This window comes from Ahaetulla prasina, chromosome 2, assembly GCF_028640845.1.
Source record: "Ahaetulla prasina isolate Xishuangbanna chromosome 2, ASM2864084v1, whole genome shotgun sequence".
NCBI lineage: Eukaryota > Metazoa > Chordata > Lepidosauria > Squamata > Colubridae > Ahaetulla > Ahaetulla prasina.
The window spans coordinates 14,345,220-14,357,295 of record NC_080540.1 but is presented as its reverse complement, the minus strand read 5'-3'; the positions used below and the strand labels follow the sequence as shown (position 1 = coordinate 14,357,295).

At 46.6% G+C, this 12,076-nt stretch overlaps 1 protein-coding gene across 7 annotated transcripts in view; it reads left to right on the top strand.

Annotated features, from left to right (window-relative positions):
* PRRC2A (proline rich coiled-coil 2A) overlaps positions 1–12,076 on the top strand; it is a 52,741-nt gene that overhangs the window by 16,472 nt on the left and 24,193 nt on the right. For 5 of the 7 annotated variants that reach the window (XM_058168590.1, XM_058168593.1, XM_058168592.1 and 2 more), the window contains exons 2-12: positions 1,843–2,009; positions 2,268–2,445; positions 2,537–2,636; positions 5,576–5,648; positions 5,763–5,906; positions 6,014–6,150; positions 6,257–6,336; positions 7,127–7,266; positions 7,385–7,475; positions 9,496–9,724; positions 10,435–10,873. In XM_058168590.1, coding sequence (XP_058024573.1) covers positions 1,898–2,009; positions 2,268–2,445; positions 2,537–2,636; positions 5,576–5,648; positions 5,763–5,906; positions 6,014–6,150; positions 6,257–6,336; positions 7,127–7,266; positions 7,385–7,475; positions 9,496–9,724; positions 10,435–10,873 — 1,723 coding nt within the window. In that variant the 5' untranslated portion in view covers positions 1,843–1,897. Of the gene's footprint in view, positions 1–1,817; positions 2,010–2,267; positions 2,446–2,536; positions 2,637–5,575; positions 5,649–5,762; positions 5,907–6,013; positions 6,151–6,256; positions 6,337–7,126; positions 7,267–7,384; positions 7,476–9,495; positions 9,725–10,434; positions 10,874–12,076 lie in introns of all 7 variants that reach the window. The other 2 variants (XM_058168591.1, XM_058168594.1) reach the window with 2 other exon arrangements.

Here is a 12,076-nt window from a genome sequence, read left to right as displayed (position 1 = left end):
AAATTTTCTAGGGATAGAGTCCTGTGGGATTTAAATCTGCCTTTTCTGGAAGTGGGGTCTGAAGTGGCTCAAGGAGTTCATGGCCACCATAATAAATAACCAGGGCCTTGTCCCAAGTTATCCAGGACCTGACGTGGGACAGTGGTCACACATTTGATCTCGTTTTTCTGTTGGAACACTAGCAAGGTAATCTGAAGTTGAAAGAGCTCTCTGTAACTTCACTGTGATGGCCAGGTCATGCCTTGGCCCTGCTTGCCATGAAAACATCTGATGCTGCCCCCTGCTACGGGGAGATGAATCTGGGGCAACAGGGTTCCTCTGAACCATGGCAAGACTTAAGTGGCTCTGGGATTTCGGTCTTTGTGGATCTGGGACTTCATCATCTTTGATACTAGATGGGCTGGCGCTATCTCAGACAGACCAGTGCGCAATCTGGGGGGTCCTTCTAGACTTGTGTCTCCTGCTCAAATCATGACCAGGAGGGCCTTTGAGCAACTTTTATGTTGTGTACCAATTTCACTCTTTCCTGGACCGTGAGGCTCTGCTCACAGTCACTCACCCCCTGGTCACCTCCAGAGTGGATTGCTGTAATGCAAACTACACGTGTGGCTGCCGTTGAAGAGCGTTCAGGAGCTCTAGCTAGTGCAGAATGTGGCTGCACAGTTGCTGTGCCTTTAGGACGGCACAAGTCACACCTATGTTCTGTGAGCTGCATTGGCTGCCGGTATGCGGCCAGATGCAATTCAAGATGCTGGTTCTGACCTTTAAAGCCCTACAGGTCCCATCCGGCAGGACCAAGACAATGTACCTTTATTGCTGGGGTTCCCATCATCTCTCCCTTCCCAGGAGGAGTTAACTCCACCCTTTTTAGTCTTTTAGGTGGCCCTCGCAATATGGTTCTTCCAACAACCTTGGGTTGGGGAACGTATATGATGGTTGAACAGGTAGTCTTCGACTTAACAACAGTTTGTTTGGTGACTGTTTGACGTTACAACAGCACTGAAAATAGTGACTTATGACCATTTTTCACACTTATGACTGTTGTAGCATGGCCACGTGATTTACATTTGGATAGTTGACAACTGACTCAGATTTATGATAGTTGTAGTTTTCCCGGAGACATGATTCCCCTTTTGTGACCTTCTGACAAACAAGGCCAATGGGGAAACCCAATTCGCTTAACAACCATATTACTAATTTAGTAAGTGCAGTGATTCACTTAACAGCTGTGGCAAGAAAAGTTGTAAAAATGGGGCAAAACACACTTAGCAAATGTCTACTTAGCAACAGGAATTTTGAGGTCGATTGTGGTCGTGAGTTGAGGACTACCTGTATTGTGTTTGGATTGGATGTTCTCTCACAATCTATTCATTTTTAAAGTGTTTTGATAGTTGTGACATTGTTTTAATTGTTGATTGTATATCACCAAGCCATGTTCAGTGAAATGGACAATCCTATAAAGGTATTTCATTATATTTCCCTCAAGTGGATATGAAAAATGGGACATCGTCATGACTAGCTTCAGTGTTGTATTAGGAAAAGCGTTTTATCCAGTGCCAGTACAAAGGAATATGGCACCCCTAAGCCACATTTGACTAATGGCATCATTTCCCGCCGATGTGAAGATCTGCATTTCAGAATGATTTCCGAAGAAAGGGCAACATCGGTGCCCTTTTTAAGCTTCGGTGTCCTAAGCCAGTGTTAATTTGGCCTTAGCCTAAAGCCGGCTCTGCTTGTGTCAACTGGCTACTAAATTTAATAGCTGCTGATCGACGGGGAAAGATAAAACCAATACGGCTGCGTTTTCTTCCTCTTAGTCTCCTCCTTCCTGGTCCAACATAGGCACGTTTCGCGGGGAGCCAGGAGGAACCATCGTACTCAATGACCTTACAGCGCAATGTCAGATCGTTTGGGGCAAACAGCAAAGGGGAAGGATGGAAAAAAGTATTCGTCGCTCAACCTGTTTGATACGTACAAGGGCAAGTCCTTAGAGATCCAGAAACCCACAGGTAAAAACGGCCAGTGTGTATCAGGCTTGATTCTGCCCAGCCCCATTCTTAAAGGAGGAGGCAGCTGCCATGATGAACTTGCTCTATCTCTGATGCTCTGATGGTACTCGCAGCGCCCTGAGCAGCTGTCCCTTATCGTAACTGGTTAACCGGGGATTTGACAAAAAGTCCGGTTGGCAATTGGTGTGAATCGGGAGAGTCAGTTGCTTAAAGATGTCTCAGGGCAGCATTTAACCTTTGAAATCCTCTTTCCTGCAGTAACCCCCCGCCATGGCTTGCAGAGTCTCGGTAAGGTTGCCATTGCCCGACGCATGCCACCCCCTGCAAATCTGCCAAGCTTAAAAGCAGAGAACAAAGGCAATGACCCCAACGTCTCACTAGTGCCGAAAGACGGGACAGGATGGGCAAGCAAGCAGGAACAGCCAGACCCAAAGAGGTAGGTAGGGCAATACATGAAGTCATTAAGGGGGGGGGGTGTTTCTGTGCGCATTTGCAAGCTTATACTTTTTTTTTATCACTGCCTCTAGTACCGATGCCTCGACAGCTCAGCCGCCGGAATCGCAGTCACCGCCGGCTACACAGACGTCTGCCTCAAACCCACCGAAACGACCCCCAACAGCCCCCGAGGTAAATTTGGTGCAAGAATGGGAGGCTGGAAGCATTCAGCCAGTGTCTCTCTCTCTCTCTCCTTCTCTCTCTCTCTCTTTTTTCTGGACATTTGTGTCTATCTAGTTGTAACCTACATCTGGCAAAAAAAAAATATTCTGGGATTTCTAGCTTTAGTCAGTTCTCTCTTACTAATTATTCCTCACTGTCCATCTTTGATATATCAGCCTGCCCCTCTTTTTATCATTCACTGGTCCACTGTGCAATTACTCTTCTTCCTTCCTTCCCTGGGAAGACTTAAAATAACTTTATTGTCCCTTTAAATATATACTCATCAGCATACATTAAAAATGAAATTTCGTTGCAGACAGGTCTCAAAAGGTCACCATCTCCATACACTACATAACCATGACAAAATAAATAAATTATGTGTAAACCTACATATATGACAGAGAACATAATCTAGTTCAGATGTATACGTGTGCCATGGTGAGAAAAATGAATATAGCTCTGCTATAACTGATTGGAAAGGTAATGCAATGCAAGGAATGTACCAAATTGACCGATTGAGGCAGGGGTCTGCAAACTTGGCTCTTTTAAGACTTGTGGACTTCAACTCCCAGAGTTCCTCAGGCAGCAAAGCTGGCTGAGGAACTCTGGAAGTTAAAGGCCACAAGTCTTAAAAGAGCCAAGTTTGCAGATTCCTGGGTTGAGGAACCTAACCTGGCAAATGGTTTATGTGGTCAGCTCCAAATTATGCTATTCTCATTGTGGAGGCGGGGCAATTTCTAGAAGTAAATTGTGTAAATTGGAAGCAAATGTTGTTCCGACTGAATGACAGGCTGATGGAAATTATGATCGTACCAATTTAAACTAGCTTATTTTCGAACCATATTAATCCCAATAAGGATAACATTAAGTGTGGCTTGGCATGGCATAGTATAGCATCGCATGTTTACCAACGCATTGTGAATTGCAATTTCCAAACTGCACACTGAATTTCAGAAAAGTGGATTTTAATCAGTCTAGAACAATGGTGAGGAGTAGTTCCATGCGTGAAAAAAAATCTCAAGACAGGTAAAGGTAGAATCTTTCAAGTAACCTTGGTTTCTGATGACTATATGAACAAGTCCATGTAATTGCTTGGCAGTACAAGTAGTCCTCGACTTACAACAATCCATTTAGTGACTCTTCAAATTTACAGCGGCACTGAAAAAAGTGACATGACCATTTTGCACAATTACAACCTTTCCAGCATCCACATGGTCATGTGAGCAAAATTCAGATGCTTGGCAGCTGGTTCATATTTATGACAATTGCAGTGTATGGGGATCATGTGATCCCCCTTTTGTGATTTTCTGAGAAGCAAATTCAACAGGGAAACCAGATTTATTTAACAACCAGATTATACTAATTTACCAACTGCAGTGATTCACTTAACAACTGAGGCAAGAAAGGTAAAATGGGGCAACAGAAATTTTGGGCTCCATTGTCATAAATCAAGAACTACCTGTAATACAAAAGTGGTTAACACTAATTCCCGGGAGGTTTTTCGTCTTTCTTCTTTCCTCTTTCTCTATGAAGAGAGATGTTTAAAAACAAATGTTTTGCTTTGAAACGGAGCACACATTTCAAATATGTGTAAAGATAACACACAGCAAAAGGCCCATACTGTTTTCTGTTGTGGAGGTCATCAGTTCGTGGATTAGCGTTAAATTCATAACCCATAACCACAATTATTGTTGTGGTTATGCACACAATAAACAAAGTTAACTCCTCGAAGCTGTCCGAACAAGCTGTATTATCTGCTGCCCAAAAGATCAGAAGCAAAAGGCACCCACTTGAAGGAAGGTATTTTCCGTAGCCTGTCACTCTTTCTGATTCCTGAATCATCCGCAGGGCGTCTATATAAGCCTCATATACTCAACATCAGTACTTTGTATTGGACCTGGAAGCCTGTTGGCAAACAGTGCAGAGAACTGTACCTGCACACGGTGTGCATGTCACCAAGTATTATCTGCCAGAAGATGAGCTGCTCCATTTAGTCCCAAGTGCAGCTGCTGAGTATGCTTCAGAGGCAGCCCCACGTAGAACACGTTGCAGTAATTTATACTGGAGGTGGCAGCAATATGGACAAATCATAGCACCCTGATTCATGTGTAGCATTGAGCAGTAATGACCCTGTTTTGTGCCCTCATACCATCAAAAACCTTTTAGTGCCTAGTTATATGTAAATGCTTGCCTATGATTTGCCAGACAAAAGCTTCTGATCTGCGCAGGCCCCAAAGAATGAAGAGTTGCTCATAAGCCTGAATCTTTTGTTAAGGTGAACATAAACAACATTCGTGCCTGTGAGTTTCTCAGTAACGATTGGAAGATGCAAGAATGCTTGAATAATAACTCCTGGACACTTCTAACTTTCACCCTTCTGCTTTCTAGAAATTTTTTGAAGCACGTACATTTTACATTTAACCATGATCTTAGAAAATTTATTGTCTTGAAGGAACTAGATCGGCTTTTCCCAACCAATAAATCTTAAATTCTCAAAATCCCATGCTAGCTGGTGTGTGGCAATTGATGGCCGCCATTAAACTGACATTTTACGGAAACATGATCTAGATCAAGGGTCCCCAGCCTCTGGGCCATGGCCCACTAGTGGGCCGTGAGGTTGTTTGCAACCTGGTTGTGGGAACTGGTAAGCATGTGTGTGCTATTTGCGTGAGAAGCAGGCGCATGTGCACACTACTAGCGCAAATAGTGTTGCGCATGTACACGTGCTTGCCAACCCCTTGCTCGGAACTATCCCCTCCTCCCCGCTCCGCTGGTCTGCAAACGGTTGGGGAACTCTGATCTAGATACTGGGATTTATGTTTACCTACATTGTGGAGATCCCTGGATAATTGGAAGCCCTCAAGATTTTGTTTTTAGTTAGTATTTCTCATCCTGTCCCCTTCTTTCAGAATCCCCCTACGGTAGCAAGCGGGGTAAAGTCCTGGGCACAGGCCAGCGTTACCCATGGAGCACAAGGAGATGGTAAGTTTTGCCCCAACCCCACCCCAACTCATGCAAGTTAAAGCATCCCCATTTTTTCTGCAAGATGGAGCAGTCTTGCCAAGAGACACTCCACCATCTTTCTCTGATGTCAAGGTGGAAAGGGATCAAGCCTACTGTCGCGATTCTCTCGCGAGGAATTTCCGACCCTGCAGGCGGCTGGCGACCAGGACAAAGCTGGCAAAGAAAAGGACACTACCGATGCGTCGTATGGGCCCGGACCAAACCTCCGCCCCCAAAGTAAGTAACGGTAGCTTCTGAGGTATCTACCTCTTGGTAAACCATTCAAGGGGCTCTTTTCCCCATTCTCCCGCACTTATTTGCTTCCTCTGATAAATCTCTTGCAGACGCAACCAGCTGGCGGGATGGAGGTGGGCGGGGCACCGACGGGGAGCTGGTGCCTGAGGATGGACGGGCTGGTGTCAGCATGCAGCCCAGCATCCCGCCTCAATTCCCTCCCTATCGGGGGATGATGCCGCCATTTGTAAGTATATTGTGGAAGAAGATGCTGAAGCTTTTTTGCTTCATAAGAAAGCTTTGGGGGACGGGGGAATTTTCCAGTAATGAGTTTCTTCTCTACCCAATTGCAGATGTATCCCCCATATCTCCCGTTCCCACCTCCGTATGGGCCACAGGGACCTTACCGCTACCCCACAGCAGAGGCACAGAGGTAAATCAAGATTTGGGAAGGATTATGTGTAAAGAGGATTGAATTAGTGGTCAACGAATGTGGCTTGAGGAGGATATCTGCCCTCTAGCAAAAGTGAAACGCTTGACATATTTGTGGTCTAATAAAGGGACTCTGAAACTGTTTAGACCTTTTGATTGAAGTACTTAACTTTAAATTTCCGGAATAGTTAAGAATGATGAAGATATGATGATGATAGAGTTTGTACCTTTTAAACAGAAGAAAGCTAGATATGGTTGCTAATAAAGAAGTGGAAAGGATACGTCGCTATTGAGGTCCACAATGAAAAGGGGTGTCTCCGAGGGGGCCCAGGGCCACTTGTTCCATCTATGGGCACTTTGTTAAATGAGTTGCCCCTTTTGTGGGCTCATGTGACAGCCACATCGTCCTAGGAAAATACACAATTGAGTTAAGAAAACACACTTCTCTAATTTCTTAGTTTACTCCCAGTATTCACATTCAGGTTAAAGAATTACACGGCTGATTAACCAACTCTTAAATGGGTATCGCAGGTAATTCTAACTTGATAGAATTCACAGTTCTATTCACAGTTTGGCTGCAAATATTACTGTGTGAGGTAAAATATGGTCTGGTGGCTCCTGCACTAGAAATGAATGTGGGTTGCCTCTTCACTACGTGGACTGGACTCGGATACTTTTTGATATTCTTTGGCTCTTTGATCTTTCCTCTGGGTTTAAGATGTCTCTTGGTTAGCCAGTAGGAGAAAGCCGAAGTGGCGTTTAAGCTCTCCTGCCGTTTCTTTCCTTCTCAGGTTCCAGCGGCTCCCAGGCCCTCGCCCCGCACAACCTCAGTTGCGCACCTCGGAACCTGTAAGCCGTCCTCCCGTCCTTAAGCAGGACGACCTAAAAGAATTTGATGAGTTGGACCAGGAAAACGATGAGGGCTGGGCAGGTAAACTGATGGCAAGAATCACATAATGGTTGCTGGATTATGCAACCATTTCTTTCCAGCCCTCCAGGGATGGTGCTGGGATTTCAGTCTCCTTATCTCTCCCCTCCTCTCTCACCAGGAGCCCATGAAGAAGTGGACTACACTGAGAAGCTAAAATTCAGTGATGAAGAAGACGCGAAAGAGTCCGATGAAGATATTACCGAAAGCCGGTAAGAATTGGGCAGTGATTGCATGGGTTTTCCCATGAACTCGGCTTCTGGGCTATTAATTAACTTAGGTGTCCTCCTGGATGAACGGCTGTCGTTTGAAGATCATTTGACGGCCGTCTCCAGGAGGGCCTTCCACCAGGTTCGCCTGGTTCGGCAGTTGCGCCCCTTCCTTGATCGGGATGCCTTGTGCACAGTCACTCATGCGCTCGTTACCTCTCGCTTGGATTATTGTAATGCTCTCTACATGGGGCTCCTTGAGGTGCACTCGGAGGCTTCAGTTAGTCAGAATGCAGCTGCGCGGTGATAGAGGGAGCTACGTAGCTCCCACGTAACACCGCTCCTGCAGACTGCACTGGCTACCTGTGGCCTCGAGTGCACTTTAAGGTTTTGTTACGACCTTTAAAGCGCTCCATGGCTTAGGGCCTGGGTACTTACGGGACCGCCTGCTGTTACCGCATGCCTCCCACCGACCCGTGCGCTCTCACAGAGAGGGTCTCCTCAGGTGCCGTCCGCCAAGCAATGTCGGCTGGCGGCCCCAGGAAGGTCCTTCTCTGTGGGGCTCCCACACTCTGGAACGAGCTTCCCCGGGTTTACGCCAAATACCTGACCTTGGACCTTCCGTGAACTGAAGACACATCTTTTCATTCGCGGGGCTGGCTTAAATTTTATTGATTTTAAATTTTCTATTAATAATTTTAAATGGGGTTTTAGTTTATTATATATTTTAAATTTTTAGGCCAATTATAAAATAAGTTTTTTAATTTGCATTTTAAATTGTATATTGTATTGCTTGTTTTTACTTTGCCTGTACACCGCCCTGAGTCCTTCAGGAGAAGGGTGGTATAAAAATCAAATAAATAATAATAATAATAATAATAATAATAATAATAATAATAATAATAATAATAATAATTCTGTAGGAAAGAAGGTTTTTTTAAAAAATATCTCTGCTCATATGTGACACTCCGAAGATGCAGCCCTCAGCCATGTGAGATTCAAGGAAAATCGTTTCCAGGTGGCTGCATTTCCAGAATATTTGAGTCAAAGATCTTATTGCTGGTTACCCCAACTGCAAACAGAATAGCAGAATAACAAGAGTGAGAAGGGAGGTCTTTTAGCGCAACCCCTTGCTCAAGCAGGAGAGACCCTATACAATTCCAGACAAGTAGTTGTCCAAGTCTCTTCTTAAAAACCTCCAGTGAAGACCACTCACAACTTCTGAAGGCAAGCTGTTCCACTGATTAATTGTCCTGACTGTCTGAAAATTTCTCCCTGTACTTGATACTCCTCAACCACAATTGAGCCCAAAGTACATTATTATGTCAGAAATTTGTTAAGTGAGCTTTGCCCGAGTTTATGACTTTTCTTGCCACATTTGTCAAGTAAATCACTGCTGTTGCTAAATGAGTGACACGGTTGTTAAGTGAATCTGGCTACCCCATTGACTTTGCTTGTCAGAAGGTCACAAGTGATCACATGACCCCAGGACACTACAACCGTCATAAATATTGAGTCAGTTACCAGGCTTCCAAATATCAATCCCGTGACCATAAGGATGCTACAAAGGTCATCTGTGTGAAAAACAGTCATAAGTCACTTTTTTCAGTGTCCTACCTTCAAATGGTCTCTTAAGTGAGGACTTTCTGTATCTTCGTTACTTCTCTCCTTGGTTAGTTTCCCTCCATTACTTCTTGTCCTGCCTTCAGGTGCTTTGGAGCAGGGGGTCTCCAACCGTGGCCACTTTAAGACTTGTGGACTTCAACTCCCAGAATTCCTCAGCCAGCAAAGCTGGGAGTTGAAGTCCACAAGTCTTAAAGTGGCCAAGGTTGGAGACCCCTGCTTTGGAGAATGGGTTGAAACCCCCCCACCCCACTCCTCCGCACTTTGTGGCAGCCCCTCAGATATTGGAAGACTGCTATCATCTCACCCCTACTTCTTCTTTTCATTAAAGTAGACAGACCCGGTGTGCACATAATCCGCAAAGCTCTTGTTTTTACTCTTCTCTCTTATCTCTTTGTAGTAATGATGAAACTTCTGGTCCTGAAAGCCAGTCCTCGGGCGCTGAGACAAAGAAGGCTGGAACTCCCAAAGAGGAACAATCTCTTGTGAAAACAGCCTGGACTGAAAACACGCGCCCCCCAGAGGGCGCCAAAGATGTGCCGTCACCTTCCCCTGCTGTCCGCCCGCCACCGCCTCCACCACCTCCACCTCCAAACAGGGGCAACTGGGGGCAGCCCAACGATTTCCCAGTGAGTCGGTGGAGGGTTTGGCCATTGCCACTCTAGGGATTTAAGGACATAGAGCGGATTATGGTTCCTCTTTAAACCAAAGAGTGTAAAGTATGAGACGATGACTAAGGAAAGCAGGCTATCCCTAATCCTTGACTTACAACAGTAACTGAGCCTAGAATTGTGGTTGTAAGTCATGCCTTTATTAAGCGGGTTATCACATGACCACACCTAATTTTAGGACTTCTTGGTCATTAAGTGAACACAACTGTAAAGTGAACCCATTGTCCACAATGGACTTCTTTTTTTCCTGAAAACCAGAAGAAAACAGTTTCTTAGCAAAAAACCTAAATTGCAGTCTGATGACCACAGAAAGCTGCAAAGCCTGTGGATCAATTACTAAGCATCCAAAATGCAATCATGTGACTAGAGGGGGAGCAGCCGTCAGAACTTCGAATCCAGGTTTTGGGGGAATGTACAGTAACTTCAGTCACTAAGCAGTCAGTTGTATTGAGGGGTACCTATAGTTTGTTGCTGCTTTATTGTGCAGCAAAGCAAGGGCTGCTTTCTCATAAACAGAATGATGAGGAGCTTAAGTGACTTGCATGTGAAAACCTCCAACAGTTGAATTCCCACTGTGGTGCTTAAATCAGGAAAGATCCCTTCTTCTCCCTCAAAACGCAATTCCATTGAGGGAGCAGCTTTGAGCCAAGCCCATTTCTTCCCTCCAGGACCGCTCACTGCGGCCACTTCCTCCTGAGGATGAGGATGAAGCTTGGCGCCAGCGCCGAAAGCAATCCTCCTCGGAGATTTCTGCTGCGGTGGAGCGGGCCCGACGTCGGAGGGAGGAGGAGGAACGGCGCATGCAAGAGGAACGGCGAGCCGCCTGCGCCGAGAAGCTCAAGCGACTGGACGAGAAATTTGGCGCTCCTGACAAGCGTCTGAAGCCGGAACCTCCCAAAGAGCCCCCTGCTCCTCCTCCTCCACCTCCCACCCCTGTGCCCCCCAATCCATTGGCTGCCCCAGGCTCCCCAGAAGAAAAAAAAGAAGAGGTGGTTTTAGCTAACAAACCTCACAACACAGCTGCCAATGTTGGAGGTGGCAGTATCAGCAGCAACAGCAGCAGCAGCAGCAGCAGCAATGGGAGCAGCTTGGACTCAACCGCTCTTGGTAAATTTTTCTTTCTATTAGTATTAGAAAAGCATATCTGAGAGGCTAGCCAAAGAGCCAGTGAAACTGCAGCCGTGTTATATACAGTGTGTGCAAAATGAAAAAGAAAAGGGATAACAGAGGGAATTTCAACCTTCTCTTTGAAATCTGTCTTTCTATTATTAGTGTTTACAATTTTTATTACTTTTATATCTTTACATAATCATTCATTATTATTATTCTTTTTTCTGTTAACAACTTCATTATTAATATACCGTGTTTCCCCAAAAATAAAGCCAAGACTGATTTTTTTGGGGTGGGCCTAAATATACGCCCTCCCTCAAAATTAAGCCTCCCCTCCACACACACATGCACACACAGGTCCCTCACCCCCCCAACCCACCCAAGGCAGCCACATCCCTATGAACTCCTATGCCCGCCATCTGCGGCACCGACCGTAGAGCTCGAGCGCTTGCTCCTGCAGCCTGCCCACTCTCGCCCCCGCACCCAGGTACCGCGTCCACATAGCTCGCGCTATCAAGCGCCCGCCACAGCAGCATCAGCGCCCTGGGGCTTCCTTGGCAGGGTGGCCACCAGCAGCATAGGAGGCCTCCATGCGCGGCAGGCAGTTGCAGAGGTCTACAACGGCAAGCCCAGCTGGGTGTGGGTCTCGGGTATGGCTGAGGCGGTGCAGGTGCTGCTGCCGCCGCCGCCACCTGCAAAGGCCTGGTGGCCCCTTGCAGCCAAGCTCAGCCACAGGCGAGGAGTGTTGACCGTAGCTGGGCTGGCCAAGCTGTGTCTGTTGGGGCTGCCCTCGGTGCGGGTGCCCAGTGTCTTGTTGCCGGGCGCCTGGAAAGAGTAAACTGGACCTGCAGGAGGAAGGGAGGATGGCAAGGGTCCCACGAGGCTCCCTTCCCCAGGAAGTTTGGCCTGATTGCCATCTAGTCTGATAACTCCTGAGGTGGAGGGGCTTCCCAGGCTTACCGGCGGGCGCTCTGGTTGGTCAGCGCTCAGGTGGGGGGAGCATGGGGCAAAAAGAGCTGAGAGGAGCAGGGAGGAAGGGAGGCCTCTAGAGACCATCACCATAGAGTGGGAAGCACACTCCCAGAGCGGCCACTGCCCTGGCTGGGGTTTGGAAGCCACAGAGGCAAAGTTTGGGGGAGAGGAAGAAAGGCTTCTGCTGCTTCTGCTTTTGGCTGCATGCAAGGGAAGCAGCAGAAGTCT